General features: G+C 46.7%; 1 protein-coding gene across 1 annotated transcript; it reads right to left on the minus strand.

Annotated features, from left to right (window-relative positions):
- Positions 1-16,458: 16,458 nt before the first annotated feature.
- Positions 16,459-16,884, minus strand: CITED1 (Cbp/p300 interacting transactivator with Glu/Asp rich carboxy-terminal domain 1). The gene has a single exon (XM_075324906.1). It carries the CDS (start codon positions 16,882-16,884, stop codon positions 16,459-16,461), a length of 426 nt encoding a protein of 141 aa, XP_075181021.1.
- Between the last annotated feature and the right edge of the window lie 1,340 nt (positions 16,885-18,224).

Consider the following 18,224-nt stretch of genomic DNA (forward strand, 5'->3'; position numbering starts at 1 on the left):
CAAGGATTGTTTGGATCATCTCTTCCTCTTTTTCTGGACTTTGGGGACTTTCTTGTACTTCTTCTACTTCTTTTTGGGTTCTGCACCGTTCAGGGCACGCTTTCAGGCAGTCTCGAGAAACTGCTTGATAGGTCTTGCCTTCATCTTTGCTTATGAGGCATACCTTACTATTGTCAAAGTTGGAGGGGATAATGGTGTAGGGTTCATTCTCCCACTGATCATCTAATTTATGCGCCCTCCGCTTTTTCTTGAGGACCTGTTCTCCAGGTGCTAAGGGAGTTGCTGGAGCTGTTTGATTGTAATGCTGCTCTTGTCTCGTTCTTGCTTGGAACAGGCTCCTTTCTACGCATTCCTGGACCTTGCGGTACTGCTGTTGTCGCTCTGTATCCCAATCTTCTATCTCCTGAACCGCTTCAGGTGACACAGTCCCCATCTCAAAGTCTACAGGTAACTTGCCAGGTCTTGCTCGCATCAGGTAAGCAGGGCTGCAGTTGGTCGAATTTACTGGGATATGGTTGTACAGGTCTACCAGATCTGGTAACTTCTCTGGCCATTGGTTTCTTTCTTCCAGAGGTAGAGTCTTGAGCATATCAATAACCACATGGTTCATCTTCTCGCACAAACCATTGGTTTGGGGGTGGTACGGTGTGGTTCTGATTTTCTTACAACCGTACATGTTACAGAACTCTTGGAACACTTCTGCCTCGAATGCAGGACCTTGATCAGTCAGTACCCTTTCAGGGTAACCGTGAGGTCGACAAAAGTATGCCTGAAATGCTCTAGCTGCTGTTCTGGCTGTCTGGTCCTTCACGGGCACTACTACCAGGAAACGAGAGTAATGGTCCACAATGGTGAGGGCGTACACATAGCCTGACCGGCTTGGTGTTAACTTCACGTGGTCCAGGGCCACCAACTCCAGGGGCTGCTTTGTGACAATTGGCTGTAGGGGAGACCTCTGGCTGGCATCATCTTTCCGCCTCAGGTTACACGGACCACAGTCTCGGCACCACTTCTCGACTGTCTTTCTCATGTGCACCCAGTAGAACCGATCACGGAGTAGGGTCTCTAACTTCTTCCACCCGAAGTGTCCTGCGTTATCATGGTAAGCTGCTAGGACCATTGGAGCATCCCTCTGTGGGACCACTATCTGCCAGACGAGTTCATTCGTTCGCCAGTTAACATATCTCTTGCAGAGCTTGCCTTGGTATGTGAACAGTCGTCCCCTCTCCTTCCACAGCTGCTGGGCTTCTTCTGGAGCATCTGGGCCAAGATGGGTCTCAGCTTGTGCTAGCTTTTCTTTGACCAATTGCACGGCCGGGTCACCGTTCTGTGTCTCTTCCTAATTATGGTGGAGTAATGGGTTGACCGAGACCTCGTGCTGGCTCGAGCGCTTCACTCCTACAGCATGCTCACACTGGGAAACACCTTGGTGATGGAAAGCCGGTAACTCTATCTCTTCGAGTTCATCCAGGTCTTCTCCAGACTCGGGTAAGTGAGGCATTCTGGACAGCGCATCAGCATTGTTATTCTTCTTGCCAGCTCGGTACTTGATGGTAAAGTCAAAGTTAGACAGCTGGGCCATCCATCGCTGTTCCAACGCACCTAACTTGGCTGTTGTCAGATGTGTCAACGGATTGTTGTCCGTGAAGATGGTGAACTTGGCCGATGCCAGATAGTGCTTGAAGCGTTCAGTCACTGCCCAAACAATAGCGAGGAACTCTAGCTTGAAGGAACTGTAGTTTTCTGGGTTCCTTTCTGTAGGCCGAAGCTTCCTACTGGCGTAAGCTATCACCTTCTCTCTGCCTCCCTGCACCTGGGACAGAACTGCTCCCAGGCCCACGTTGCTGGCGTCTGTGTACAGTACAAACGGCTGGCTGTAGTCAGGGTAGGCCAGAATTTCTTCTCCCGTGAGAGCCCCTTTCAGCCGGACAAAGGATGTTTCTATTTGGCTGCTCCATTCAAATGGAGGGCTCTGCTTCTTAGCCTGCTTTGGTTGGCCCACCAGGAGATCTTGAAGGGGCGCTGCTATCTTTGTGAAACCATCAATGAACCTTCGGTAGTAGCCCACCAGCCCAAGGAACTGCCGCACCTCCTTTACCGTGGTGGGTCTTGGCCAGTCCTTGATTACGGTGCCTTTCTCCGGATCAGGTGCCACACCTTCTGCACTGACCACATGACCCAGGTACTGTACCTTTGGCTTCAAGAGGTGACATTTGGACGGCTTTATCTTCAGGCCATATTCCGACAAGGACTCAAACACTTCTGCTAAGTGCCTCAGGTGGTCTTCATAAGTCTTGGAGTAGACTATGACGTCATCCAGGTACAACAGCACGGTTTCAAAGTTGTGGTGGCCCAAGCAGCACTCCATCAACCTTTGGAATGTCCCTGGGGCGTTGCAGAGCCCGAATGGCATACAGTTGAACTCGCAGAGGCCCATTGGCGTCGTGAATGCAGTCTTCTCCTTGTCCGCCTCTGCCACGGGAACCTGCCAATACCCACTGGTGAGATCCAAGGTGGAGAAATAGTTAGCTGACTTTAAGGCTGTTAGTGACTCCTCTATTCTGGGTAGTGGATAAGCATCTTTATGTGTAATGCGGTTAATTTGTCTGTAATCTACGCACATTCTCATTGTACCATCTTTTTTCTTTACGAGCACTAGTGGAGCTGCCCAAGGGCTACAGCTATCTCTGATAACCCCAGCCTCCTTCATTTCCCGTAACATTTCTTTGGCACGCTGATACTGTGCTGGGGGTACAGGGCGGTATCTCTCTTTAATGGGATGATGATCACCCGTGGGGATTTGATGTTTAACCCCTTTTACCTGCCCAAAATCTAGGGGGTGTTTGCTGAAGACCCGCTCGTACTCCTGTACCACCCGGTAAACCCCATGCTTTTGGTGTGAGGGGGTGAAGTCGGTGCCCACATGTAATTTTTGGCACCAGTCTTCCAGCTGCCCCTTGGAGCCATTGTCTTCCGCCTGGTCGGACGGGATCAAGGGTTCCACTGCTTTGATGGTATTGTTACTGACAGTGTACAGTTTTGCTACAGTGGCGTACCGGGGCAATTTGGCTTCCTCCTCCCCACAATTCAGGACACGGACGGGCACTCTCCCCTTGCGGACGTCTGCTACCCCTCTGGCTATCAGGACTCCAGGCCTACTGTCTGAATACACCGGTTCTACCAAGGCATGGTAATCCTGACCCTTGAGGCCTATTGCTGCCCGACACCATATCAACATTTCACTTCTTGGAGGTATTGCAATGGGGAGGGGGTCACTTACCCTCACACTGCCAATTTCTCCTCCGGCCAGCTCTACCTGCTGCCTCCTCATCAGGGCTCTGATCTCCCTCTATAGGGCACGCTGCTGCCCGGAGCTGGCAGTTTCAGACGCCTGTTGCAACAAAATTATCACTTCGGCAATACAATTTTCTATCACATTTGTACCAATGGTTAGCAGTGGGTCAGATTCTTTGCGATCAATATCTACAATTATCATCCCCTGACATGGCAATTCTACCCGCCCCACTTTAATGGTTACTTCCTTATACCCAATTTGAGGCAAGGGCTGACCATTACTGGCCACAATTGTTAAATCATCATCTGGGCCATGGTCAATGTCTGAATCAGCCCAATATCTTTTGTACAGTTTATAAGGGATGGTTGTTACCTGGGACCCCGTATCAAGGAGGGCATTCAAAGGGATCCCATCCAGCACAATAGGAAGGACCGGGCGTCCTGCCACATACTTGCTGCGACTGGGGTTTGAGCCGGGCTTCCTTACACCTGGGGGTTGGCTCCTGGCCCCAGGCTCGGCCCATTTAAAGGACAGTGTCTTGCAATATGGCCCGCCTGACTGCAGCGGCGGCAGATCGGTTGTCCCGTTGAATCATACCGGTCTGTATCTTTTCCTCGGGTCGGCGGAATCCTCCTCTGTCGCATCCATGGGACGTCATCTGGGCTGGAGGCCAACTCGATTCTTGCAGGCGATGGGGTCACTTGTAGAGACTGCACGGTCTCGGCAAGGGCAGCTACAGTCTTGGTTAGCTCCTGGACCTGCTGTCTGAGCTCTGCAGCGGGATCCTTATCCAGGGACTGCGCCTCAGCCCCTGCAGCGGCTCGTGTTGCAGGCACCACCCCGGGGTACGTGATAGCAAGAGGCCGGAGGGGTACTGGGTCATTCGGTGTAGATTCTCTCAGTACCCGGATGGCCTGGTCCTTAAACTTTGCAAAGTCCAGAGCAGGGTTCTGCAGGACCATGATACGCAGCTGGGTCCTGTGGGCATCTGACAGGAGCCCCTCTATGAACTGCTCAGTTAGGAGTTTGTCTTCTTCACGTACACTCTCTGGGTCCACCTGTTTAACTGCTTTCAGGGCCTCCTGCAAGTTTAAGGCATAGTCCCTTATGCTGTCTGTGGCCCGTTGTTTGCACCCAAAGAATCTCATCTTTATTTCTGCTGCGGTGCGGGTGTCAAAAGTACTCTTTAGCTTGGCCAGTATCTGGGTTGCTGTCCCTTTATCTGTATCAGGCCAGGACTTCACTTCACGCTGGGCCGCGCCGGCTAGCTGCCCCATTAATATGCCCACCTTCTGGCTCTCAGTCAGCGGATACACCCGGAACAAGCTGTGCAGCCTTTCTCTGAAGTCGCTCAAGGTATGGGACTCCCCGGAGTACTGCAGCAGCCATTCTGCTCCCGGGATGTACGGCATTGTGATCGGCATTACCGGCGATACAGCGGGGGCTGGGGTGACGGCGACTGGGATTGCTTCGGCTGGTGCTGCGGCGTCTCGGGCTATGGCAGCCACCTGCCCTCCCTCCGAGTCGGACATCTTCCTCCCCCTTAGTGAACCTTACCAGGCTCCGTTCACTTTTCAAATTCCCTTCTGGGTCGCGCGGGGTTAACGGCGCTCCGCTCTGATGGCGCGCTCCCTTCGTGCTCTTTGTCAGGCACGCCCCCCTTCTTCCTGCGCTCGGCGAGGCTAATGGCGGCGGCAGTTTGCAAACAGTAACACAGTCTTTTAAGCACAGTTTCTGCAGGCGCACAGTACCCGGTGGGACCGGGCACGAAATCCTGTTCGTGACGCCAAAATTTGACTCGCCCACCCCAGGGCTATGGGACACCCGGTGCCGGGCCGGACTAGTCCGGGGGACGTCAGTGGTGACGGGGCCCGACTCCGTGGCCCTGGTGGGTGTCAGTTTAATATGGCTGGTGACTTGGGAGCAATTAAAGTATTTGTTTCGTGACGCCACCTGTGGTCTGCGGCTATTAAGCCGCCGCTGCTGTGTGAGGCCTCCGGGGTGATGATACGGCAGCAATGGTGGTACTGCTCCCCACAGGTGGAGCGGAGCCCCGGGGACACTGTTAGTGCTCGTGAAAGTCTATGGTGTTGTGTGGCTAACACGGTGCAGGGCCGACAGGCAATGAAAGAACCAGGCACAAACAAGTCTCTTTACCTTCTCCTCTTTTACTTTAGGAACAGTCCAATCCTGGGAGACCATCACAGGTGGTGAAGGGGATCCGGTCGGCCTGGAAGTACTTGGGGTGATCTTTCTGGCCAGCTGAGTATGAAGCCTACTCCTGTTCCTTTCTTTACTACGATAGGACCCTGCTTCTCTAGATCCAGCAATGGCCCTCTTTGCTGCTGGGACCGGTGGTATGTCCCTTTCCCTCTGTGGTAGGCTGCGCAGGCCCTCTCTGGTGCTTCTCTGCTGGAGTCCACACCGGGCCCTGATGCTGCAGCTGTACCTTCGGGCTGTTTATGGGCCAGGTGCTTGCAGCTCTCCTGCCCTTCGGATTCGGCTAACAGGGAGTATTTTAAGCCCTGGTGGCCACAGACTCCGATGTCCGAGTCTCTTCTCTGCCTCTCTGCTACTCCTGCTTCCCTGGGCCAAGCTGTTCCAGCTCCAGGCCCCAGATCCACAGGACATCACACTCTGCGTCTGCTTCCTTTCACTTCTCTCTACAGACTGAACACTACTTCCTCCCTCAGGTCAGACTTAAGGAATGCTCCCTGGAATTCCAGGTTCAGAGCTCCCCCTGCTGGCTGGAGGGAGAACTGCGTTGGATGTTAAACTTGCTGGCCAATGGACCTCCCAATTACCTCCAGGCTCAGCATTAACCCTTTGGGAGGGCAATGCTGTTGTGGCGACCAGGTCCTGGGGCGCCACATTAGACATCAAGAGGATGGGAAACAGTCAGCGTCATGGAAGGGGTACTTACATGAATACAACACCAGAGCCAAGTTTATAATATCTGAGGAGGATTTGGAGAGATTCTGTTGAGTTTCTGCTTCAAAAAATATAAGTAAACATATTCTAATTTCCACTGTTTTTGGAGCGGAAACAGAGCAGAATCTTGGCATATTCTCTTCACAATCTCAAAACAAAGTTTTGAGGATTTGTAAGCTTTCACATAGCTATGAAACTTGTTTTGGATTGTTAAATGTGTACAAGTTCAGACCAACTATCAGCACATGAATGCAGCATCAGAGCCATCCTCAGCACATGAATGCAGCATCAGAGCCACCATCAGCACATGAATGCAGCATCAGAGCCATCCTCAGCACATGAATGCAGCATCAGAGCCACCATCAGCACATGAATGCAGCATCAGAGCCACCATCAGCACATGAATGCAGCATCAGAGCCACCATCAGCACATGAATGCAGCATCAGAGCCACCATCAGCACATGAATGCAGCATCAGAGCCACCATCAGCACATGAATGCAGCATCAGAGCCACCATCAGCACATGAATGCAGCATCAGAGCCATCCTCAGCACATGAATACAGCATCAGAGCCACCATCAGCACATGAATGCAGCATCAGAGCCACCATCAGCACATGAATGCAGCATCAGAGCCACCATCAGCACATGAATGCAGCATCAGAGCCACCATCAGCACATGAATGCAGCATCAGAGCCACCATCAGCATATGAATGCAGTGCCTTAGATGCCATCTTTTCTGATCTAAGTTGTTCCCGTCCCTTATGTCTCCCTGTAGTACAGATGCCATGCTGAGGTTTCATGGCCACAGCTCGTTTCTGAAGAAGTTCCTATTTGTTCTTCAGCAGCACTTCCTGACACAATGTCTTTAAAAATAAAAGTATCATTATACTGCCCCATAAATATAAATATCTATCATGCTGCCCCCCCTGAATAAATAACTGCTGTGCTTTCTTCATTTTGTCTCTCCAGTAAAGGAGACAAACTCTAGCACAGCGCCACCTATTGGAAGTGCTTTCTTCATAAAATATCTCCACCCACAAACACACTTCCCTTATCCAAAATATCCCCCACATTGCCCCTCTTCATATTAAACTCCCAACACTAACCCTCTTAAAAAGATTCCCTCAATTGCCCCTCTCCATAATATTCCCCCTACACTGCCTCTCTCCATAATATACCCCACACAGCCCCTCTCCAAAATATACCCTCCTTGCTGCCCGTCTCCATTATATTCCCCAAGCTGATTCTGTCCATAATATACCCCCACACTGCCCCTCTCCAAAATATATCCTCCATGCTGCCCCTTTCCATAATATTCCCTAAGGTGCGTCTCTCCATAATATACCCCCCACACTGCTTCTCTCCATAATATCCCCCCACACTGCCCCTCTGCAAAATATCCCCCCTATATTACCTCTCTCCAAAATATTCCCCCCACACTGCTATTTTGTAAAATATCCCCCACACCCCTCACGCACACTCTACCCCTCTGAATACAGTACTCCCCCCACTGCCTCTCACAAAGCTGTGTCCCTTTCACAAGTGTTCTCCCATTATGTGTCCTAATCCCCTCCTCACTCATCCACATTGATAAACATTTCATCTTTGGCTCCACGCGCTTACCACTGCCCGACATGTCGATGTCACCGAGGTGCTGCACATTGGCGCTTCACTGTTCAAATGTATTTATGGCTAAGAGATGCAAATATATTTGATTAGGAAGGAGGAAGCTGTAGTCAGTGCCATTCTCCTCAGCAGTGTGTGCATGTCAGGTATACGATTGCACTGCACAGCATGACTGGGGCAGCACAGAACAGTGCACTGCCTCCTGCTCCTGCTGGTTTCAGCTGTGAAGTGTGGGTGCATGTGACATGCCCGCACCGGGGCTGTGGTGTGACTCTTTACCTGGCAGAGGTTCAGCTCTTTGAGCGCTGTGGTGGCGTGACCCAGCTCCATGACCTCGGCGGTGTCATTTAGGGAAAATGAAGGGGATGATCACAGTTTATTTGTGACGCCACCTGTGGTATGTGGCAAGTTAGGTGCCACCGCTGCGAGATGGGGCTCTCCGGGGCAGATGATGACGCAGCTTAGATGGTGAAGCTCCCAACAGGTAGAGCTAGAACACAGGGTGGATGGGGGTGGTGGTAGTAGTCTTTGATGGCGGGTGCAGGTGAATAACGGAGCGACATAGGGATGCAGTCTCAAGGTTTTTACTCACTGTAGCCGGTTACACAAGCCAGGGACCACCTTTCGAGTGTCGAGATTCACCGTGATGGGCTCCAGCCGATCCCGGGTAGTTCGGAGTTCGTGTCCAGTGCACCTTTCTAAAATGTACTCTTTCCTGGTGGTCTCTGCGCTTGCTTTGCCCTCCTGCCTTGCGCCCTCACTCACTGAACCCTGTATCAGTGCCCGTGAACCATGTTGGGTGGCGTGAAGCGCTATCTCTGGTCATTTTAGGTCACCTTTCAGCGAATTCGTGTGCGGTGTGTGGCTGTGGTGTTTGAAGTCACCCAGCCGTTGGTTTTGTTAGCGGAGCCCATAAGTTATACTACTCTAGCCTAGAGACTAATCCCCATGGTGCAACCTAGTCTTTCCACCTGTAGATTATGTGTGGAACAAGGCCACAGAAGATTAACTCCAGTGGTCTCTAGGACCCTTTCTGTTGGTGCCCGGGCCGAGCGGTACCTGGTCCAGGCCACGGATCTTAGCTCCTCCACTGCTCCTCCGACTGAACTCTACACTTCACACTGTGTTTCCACTTTGTACTTTGTGTTCTCACTCCTACGACTCCAGCCCCCCAGCCTGGCTTTGGGTATAATGACGCCCTCTGCCATGTCTGATGAGGTGTTTCTGAGCCTGGGTGTCATGCTTTGTGTGAAACAGTGTTGACCTCCTCCTTAGCTGAGATGGAATACCACACCTCTGGCTAAGTTGCAGTACCTCTGTAGTGACTGAAGCCTCAGGGGCGCCACACTCCCCCACAGCAAATCCCAGCACGTCCGTGAGCTGGAACAAAACACAATTACAGTGGTGTAAAGACATGTAAAAATGTTTGTATGCTGTAAAAATTTTAAAACCTTTTCTTCCCTTTATGGGAGGCACTCTCTTGAACGTTATTAACATGATAAACTCTTACATTTCACTATAAAACAATTCCTGTGTTTTCGTTTGTCTATCCACTTTTTGAGGATTGACCACTGGTTCCCAATTGGATTGAGATCTGAGGAGTTTGCTGGCAATGAACCATAAATGTTAATACGATAAGTCTTTGGCTTTGTGATTTTTTTTTTGTTTCTATGGTAACGAAGGTTACATCCCATGAAAGCCTAATGTGTCTAATATATATTTCAAAATTTTGTGTTTGTTACTTATAGCAACAGTATTCAACGCATGCGGGAAAACAAAATGACGGAGTCTAATGCGATATTCACAGCAACTGAGAGCAGAGGAGTGATAAATTCTTGTTTCTGCAAGGAAAGTCCGTGAAGGATATTCATAGTGATATGTCGCAGACATTGGGGGATCAATGCCCTTCATATTCCGTTAAGAAATGGGTTGCCAAATTTAAAATGGGCCACTTCAGCACCAATGATGAGGAACGTCCTGGATGACCGAGAGTGGTTGTTGTTCCGGAGATCGTCAATGCTGTGCACAACCTCATACGGGAGAATTGACAAATTTCAGCTAAAGCAATAGAAGACGTCATGGGGATTTCCCGTGAACATGTGTGTGTTATTATCCATGAACATTTGGACATGAATAAGCTATCTGCAAAGTGCACAAATGTGTGACAACAGATCAGAGAATCATGCGAGTGAAAACTTCACGGTCCATGTATCAGCGTTTCCAGACTGATAAGAACTTCTTGGATCGACTGGTCACTATGGATGAGACCTGGATTTATTTGTATGACCCTGAAAACAAGGAGCAGTCAAAAGAGTGGAGGCACAGTGGTTCTCCTCTTCCAAAGAAGCTCAGGGTGCAAAAATCAGCCACTAAGGTGATGAAGTCTGTGTTCTGGGATAAAGGAGAGCGTGCTGCTAGTCGACTACCTTCTAAAGGGTTCTACCATCAATGCAAGGTATTACATTGAACTTTTGGACCAATTGAAGACATCCCTGAAGGCTAAAAGGCGCAGAAAGCTGTCCAAAGGAATGTTCTTCCTGCAAGACAATGCCTCCGCTCACACTGCACAAGCGACCACGGCAAAACTGGCAGAGCTGGGCTTCCTGCTGGTTGACCACCCACTTTATTCATTAGATTAGCTTCCTCCAACTATCAACCTAAAGAAACACCTCAAGGGTACCAAATTTCACACCATTTTTGATGCCATGGCTGCTACAGATGCCTGGTTTGAGGCACAACTGAAATCCTTCTTTTTACTAGGCTTGCAGAACTTGGAATACCGATGTAAGAAGTGTGTTGACATCAGTGGAGAGGATGTGGAATAAATATAAAGATTCATCATGCTAGCTCTTTTCATTCTGGGTAAAGCCAAAGACTTATCAGCAACCCCTCATATTTTGTTAATGAAGCCACTTAGTTATAACTATTTCCTTGTGACATGATGCTCAATAATGCTGGAAAAAGCTATGTTCATAACTAAATTACTCCTAGATTGTTAGTAGAAGTTACTCTTGGAATATCTTTAGATCACATTTCTTATTTCTGACCGTGTTGTTAGGTGAGTGAGCTCACTCCCACACTTGAATGGTCTCAAGTTGCTTTACTGTTGGCATGACACAGGATTAATAAAAGCAAAGTTTTGGAGGTGTCAAGGACATCTAAGAAAACTATCAAGGACAGACTGATATTGTGCATATAGTACAGGGATTGGATTGCAGAGGACTGGGAAGAAAGTTATTTTCTCTGATGAAGCCCCCTTCAGACTGATTGGACAATTGGAAGAATGATTGTCTGGAGAAGAAAACATAAGCACTACCATGAGTGCTGTGTCTCCCAACAGTGGAGCTTCCTGGGACCATTCCCGTATGTGGTTGTGTGATTGTGGAATATGGGGGGTTCTGTATGGTTTTGTGTGGGTTTGTATTTTGGGCGTGGTGCTCTGTCCATTCTGTATTCCTTTTGTGTACATTGTCCGGTTTGCAGATTTCATCACCCCCTGCCGGACATTTGTTCCTAAAGGCCCAGTCACACTAAACAACTTACTAGCGATCCCAACAACGATACAACCTGATAGGGATCGCTGGTAAGTTGCTAGGAGGTCGCTGGTGAGATGTCACACTAAGCGACGCTCCAGCGATCCCACCAGCAACCTGACCTAGCAGGGATCGCTAGAGCGTCGCTACATGGGTTGCTGGTGAGCTGTCACACAGGCAGATCTCACCAGGAACCCGTGACCAGCCCCCAGCCAGCAGCGCTGCGTGGAAGCGATGCTGCGCTTGGTAACTAAGGTAAATATCGGGTAACCAACCCGATATTTACCTTGGTTACCAGCGCACACCGCTTAGCGCTGGCTCCCTGCACACCTAGCTACAGTACGCATCGGGTTAATTACCCGATGTGTACTCTGCTACGTGTGCAGGCAGCAGGAGCCGGCTTCTGCGGACGCTGGTAACCATGGTAAACATCGGGTAACCAAGAAGCCCTTATCTTGGTTACCCGATATTTACCTTCGTTACCAGCGTCCGCCGATCTCACACTGCCAGTGCCGGCTCCCTGTTCCCTGCACTCCTAGCCACAGTATGTATTGGAGCCGGCACTGACAGCGTGAGAGCGGCGGACGCTGGCAACGAAGGTAAATATCAGGTAACAAAGGTAAGGACTTCTTGGTTACCCGATGTTTACTGTGGTTACCAGCGTCCGCAGAAGTCGGCTCCTGCTGCCTGCACATTTAGTTGTTGCTCTGTCGCTGTCACACACAGCGATGTGTGCTTCACAGCGGGAGAGCAACAACTAAAAAATGGCCCAGGACATTCAGCAGCAACCAGCGACCTCACAGCAGGGGCCAGGTTGTTGCTGGATGTCACACACAGCAACATCGCTAGCAACATCGCTGCTACGTCACAAAAGTTGTTCCTTAGCAGCGATGTATGGCTAAAAATTGTTTATGCTGTAAATCGATACGACATGGTAGGGTCAGTTTTGGATCTGACCTGGGAGATATTTTTTTCCCTATACAAGGACACCTTAATTGTCAATCAGATTATGTTATCTATTTGATCGAGTGTGACTGCAATAAGCGGTATGTAGGTAGGACGACCCAAGCCCTGCATAATAGAATTAATTCTCACAGGCACAATATCAAGGTGGGATATATGTTACATGGATTATCCCGGCACACTACTATATATCATAACAAAAAGATTGAGTTAAAGGTCACTCCAATCGAGCAGATACCCACTCATAATCCCAATAGGATGGAGATCTTGAATAAAAAAGAAACCTACTGGATCTATAAACTTAACACCTTAAAACCTCGGGGCCTTAATGAGGTAACTGATTTATTCAACTAACATTGTTTACCATGTTTTAAATTGTATTTAATTTTTACATATATACATATGGATATTTTTATCTCCCTTCCTTTCATGCATTTTTAACTTTTTATCTTATATATTCTTATCTACGAATATTTTATAGACCTCACCTTTGGCCGTTTAGATATGGGATAATAATATTTATTTAATTTTATTATATATATTTTTTTTTAAAAAAAATATATATGTAGATGTTTTTTTATATACATATTTTTGATCATAGTTTTTATTAGCATTGTCCTCTATGGACCTGGGCCCTTGCGCTCTTTATATGGGCCTTTTATTATAGTGTGTGCTACATGACATATGCATTTTTATAGGTGTACATATGTTCTTATACTATTGTGGTTTATAAAAAAAATTTTTATATATACAGTCAGATATATATATATATGCAATTTGTCCCATTTTTCTTCTGTGTTTTTTTCTGTGTTTTTATTTGTATTATATGGTCGTAGGTTATTGCCTGTTTGGATCCCCTTATTTCACGTTGTTAGTTTTTCTTAGTTGATGGGACCCGACAGATTGATCTATTTGTGATTTTATGACATCAAAGGATTAATCGTTTTTTCTCTGCTTCTTTTCTTCTATTCCTTATATACAATTCCATCTCGTATCTTTGGTGTTCATGGGATCTTTCCCCTCTCTTTATCTACACTTTCTCGGTATCTGCTTTGGTTTTCGGCTGCCACGCATGCGCTATAGATTGATTCCCACGGTCTTGAACTTGTTTGACCTGTCAAGTCCAGATACTTATCCTGGGCGCATGCTCAGAAACTTTTTTTCCCACGCTCTTGCCCTATAGTACACTGCTGTCATGGATCTCCGGCTGTGAGCTATCACTGTCGGGGTTTCTATGTTCCCATGTTTTACACATTTAACTACACTTGCTCTTACCTGAGGTTTAATCCACATCGTTTTTCATTCATGTTTCACTCCCATTTGGTGGCGGCAGAGACTAATAGTGACGTTCTTCTATCTCTGCTTAAACACAGTATGCACTTGATGTATCATGCACCCGTACTTCTCCGGGTTCTACACTGTTTCATGTTCATTCTTTTATATTATATAGATATGTCATGCATATACACGGGTTACTTGTTATCGTTTTGTACTTTATTTTTACACACTTCCCGTTTTTTCATGCAACATGTATTTGATGTGATTCACAACTTAGAGAGGTGGTTTTTGACAATTCATGTGTTTGATGTTTTTTCCATGTAAAACGTCATAGCTGACAACGTGGCACCCTTTTCCCGCCGTTTTTTTCTGAAGAGGGATGTTCCTATGACGTCATTTTCACTATTTATTATGTGTCTGATCTCTGTGGGACAGATTTGATGTTATTTTTAACCTGACGGTCCTGAGGAAGGGAGCAGATGCTCCTGAAACGCGTAGACCTGTATGAGAATAAAGTGACATTGGTCTTCATCATCTGAATGAGTGATCTGTTGGCGCAGCAATTGAACACCCTTCTCTATTACTCTCTGATGTCTGCCACTGGGTGGCTGCAGCCGTGGATCTTGTTTTACATGCACTTTTAGTAGTTGTGACTGTCACAACTACTTCAGGTGAGTGAGTTTACTCCCCCTTTCCCACCCCACATATATCGGGGTAAGACCCTATTTTGCGCTTTTTTATCCACAGCCTCCTTCTGTAAAAGTTGTTCCTTAGCAGCGATGTTGCTAGCGATGTTGCTTAGTGTGACGTGGCCTTAAGTCCGGGGGAGGGGGGCCTGGGACCCACCTAAACTCTCTGTTTACCTGGTAGATTGGTCAGTCTGTCGGAGAACTTCAAGAGACAAGGAAGAAGATCAATCCTCTGGGGGGAGAAGCTGCAGGTACAGGCAGCACCCCAGAGAGCCGTTGAGAAACCCCCATTTGTCTGGAAAAGGACTGCTGGAGGATTGTGACTCATCCCCAGGACACTTATCCCATTACTGGACTATTTTACCCTCTCTGTGGTGGATTATTTGATAGACATTCTGGATTGCATAGAATAAATATTCTTTGGATTTTTCACTCATCTCTCGCTCTGTTGATTGTGTGATATGAGAGAAGGACTCCGTGACAGGTTGTATTTCATCCACGGAATGGACTCTTTCACAATTTTGCCTAAGAACACTGTCATGAATAAACATCTTCCGAGACAAATTGAATCTTTGCGTAAATTTGATGCATATGTAAATGGGTATAAATATTTAGAAAATGTTTATACTTGTACTTCAGTAACCATAGAAACATCTAACTAAAAAATCTAAAACACATATGCAGCAATCATTGTAAAAGCCAAAATTTGTTTCCTGGCAAAAAGTTTTGCGACTGTTATTGTTCCCACCACACATATAGGTAGCTGTTACAATACACCAGTTCCATTCATCTCGATTTCTAAGAATTTAATAATGAAGCTACATTATACAGGAAATAATTTACATATAACATAAATATATGAATTATTTTGGAATAATCTGAAAATATACAGTACAGACGAAAAGTTTGGACACACCATCTCATCTCTAGAACAACTGTTAGGAGGAGACTTTGTGCAGCAAGCCTTCATGGTAAAATAGCTGCTAGGAAACCACTGCTAAGGACAGGCAACAAGCAGAAGAGACGTGTTTGGGCTAAAGAGCACAAGGAATGGACATTAGACCAGTTTAAATCTGTGCTTTGGTCTGATGAGTCCAAATTTGAGATCTTTGGATCCAACCACCGTGTCTTTGTAGAAAAGGTGAGCGGATGGACTCTACATGGCTGGTTCCCACCGTGAAGCATGGAGGAGGAGGTGTGACGGTGTGGGGGAGCTTTGCTGGTGACACTTTTGGGGATTTATTCAAAATTGAAGGCATACAGAACCAGCATGGCTACCACAGCATCTTGCAGCGGTGTGCTATTCCATCCGGTTTGCGTTTAGTTGGACCATCATTTATTTTTCAACAGGACAATGACCCCAAACACACCTCCAGGCTGTGTAAGGGCTATTTGACCAAGACGGAGAGTGATGGGGTGCTACGCCAGATGACCTGGTCAGTCACCAGACCTGAACCAAATCGAGATGGTTTGGGGTGAGCTGGACCGCAGAGTGAAGGCAAAAGGGCCAACAAGTGCTAAGCATCTCTGGGAACTCCTTCAAGACTGTTGGAAAACCATTTCCGGTGACTACGTCTTGAAGCTCATCAAGAGAATGCCAAGAGTGTGCAAAGCAGTAATGAAAGCAGAAGGCGTTTATTTTTCAGTACCTAGAATATAAGACATATTTTCAGTTGTTTCACACTTTTTTGTTAAGTATTTCATTCCACATGTGTTAATTCATAGTTTTGATGCCTTCAATGTGAATCTACAATTTTCAGAGTCCTGAAAATAAAGAAAACTCTTTGAATGAGAAGGTGTGTCCAAACCTTTGGTTTGTACTGTACATGCGCAGTTAGCTTTCAGCCCAAATAAAAACTCATTTATGTGACACAGGTTGTTCACTCAGACTTAAAGACCAAACTGCAACAGTTATATAATCGGAAACTAAGTAACAGTGAAATAAAATGTGTTTATAAGGAACATAATTGCTTTGTATAAAGGGAGAGAAATTACTCAGGTGTTAAAGTAACTTGCCTCTAAATTAGTTTTTTTTGTGTTTGTAATTCAACCATATAAAAAATGTCTGATCTACTGCATCTAATGAATTTATGTTCGTGTCATATTTTATCAGTATTCCAAAGAAAATCAGCTTGCATTTCATTGCTCTAGGGTCAACAACTGTTCTGGAGCAAACTCAAATTCATTTTGCCCCAACCAAAGTTCTGGAAGTTCGTTGGCTGTGTCCAGACCCATCTCCAAAACCAAAGATTTGAGGACGTCTTCATCTACACGATCCAAGTCAAATATTCCAGCTCCACTTGCGATGGATACCTGACTGTTCAAAGCCCAGTGCTGAGTGGCAGCTGATCCTTGGTATTGGGTATTGAGCCTCTGAAGTTGCACGCTAGCTCGAAAGTGCTGGGATGTAGTTAATCCAAAGGTGTTTTGCTTTGGCGCCGTCACCCCTTGTGATGTTAGGAGTCCTGAATTAGGTATGGATGGTGTACCAATAACTACAGTGTTGCTATCACTTATGGCTGCTTTGGGATAGTGACCTATTGCTACTGTTGCTCTGTCTTTCATGCTTGTGCAAGGATTTTAGCAATAGATGCTGCAAAAAAAAGAAAAAAATTAGTATACATACATAATACAAGTACCCAAAAGGATTCTGCTGCTCAAAAAACGTTACATGCTGCATTCCTGCCGCCCGATGGTCAGTCGTTCCATGACTGATCAGTCGGGCGGAGGATGCAATGCAGGGTCATCAGTCACAATCCGCCGCTCATACAAGTATATGGGAACAATGGAATCCGCCAAACGGATTCCGTTGTTTACCAGGGCCACGGATTGTGACTGATACAAATTGACGGAAATGTGAACCTAACCTAAAGGCCACTTTACACACAGAGATAAATCTGCGGCAGATCTGTGGTTGCAGTGAAATTGTGGACAATCAGTGCCAGGTTTGTGGCTGTGTACAAATGGAACAATATGTCCATGATTTCACTGCAACCACAGATCTGCCAAAGATTTATCTCTGTGTGCAAAGTGGCCTTAACTCTACAGATGGTAAACATACCTTTGATCTCAGACATCATATCACATGTTGTTCAACACGTGGTATATTTTGCCACATGTGCATGCCCCCACACCTATGTCGGTCTCACTTATAAAATGTGGAACAACGAAAGACATTGGTGCAGGCAAGACAGTGGCCACCTGGAAAACACACATGAATTGGACCTCTTGTACTAAATGGGTTCCTTATGGGAGGGACATAGTGACTCTTTACCAATATATCACAGAAGATTTTGTGCCTTCCTAAAGGTCATAAGGGATACTTCATTAAGAAAGAGGTTTTTTGCCCAGCTCACCTGTGTGATGGAAGCCAGTAATCCTGGGCTGTGCACGGACAAGAGGTTTGGAGAGCCAGTCCATGTGCATTGAAATTGGTTGAAGGGTTTCACCAGCACAAAACTCCAGGCATTTTGTTCTTTAAAATAAAAATTCCTTTATTTTCATATCATTAAAAAGTCCATGCTATGGTGGTCAAGCCCATGTCAGAGAGGACGCGTTTCGAACATCCAGTTCTTATTCAGTCTCTAAACCATCTAGTCACAGAACTGTTTAAAAAGGGCTGAACCCAAACATGTGATCAAATGCAAGGAGAGAGCAAGACAATTACAAAAACATTAACCCCTTGAGTTATATCACTCCATATAATGCTTATAACACTTATATATATATACAAAGTTTTCTTAGCCAGATTAATATGCAAACATTAATTCATTTCTTTTATTTAAACCTTTCGGAAATCTTGTGCCCATTAAAAACATCCATTTTATTTCCCTCTGAAAAAGGATATCTTTCAAATTTCCACCTCTTCTAGGTAGTTGAATTTTTTCAATGGCATTGACTTTCAT

This window comes from Anomaloglossus baeobatrachus, chromosome 9 (genome assembly GCF_048569485.1).
Source record: "Anomaloglossus baeobatrachus isolate aAnoBae1 chromosome 9, aAnoBae1.hap1, whole genome shotgun sequence".
NCBI classification, from domain to species: Eukaryota; Metazoa; Chordata; class Amphibia; order Anura; family Aromobatidae; genus Anomaloglossus; species Anomaloglossus baeobatrachus.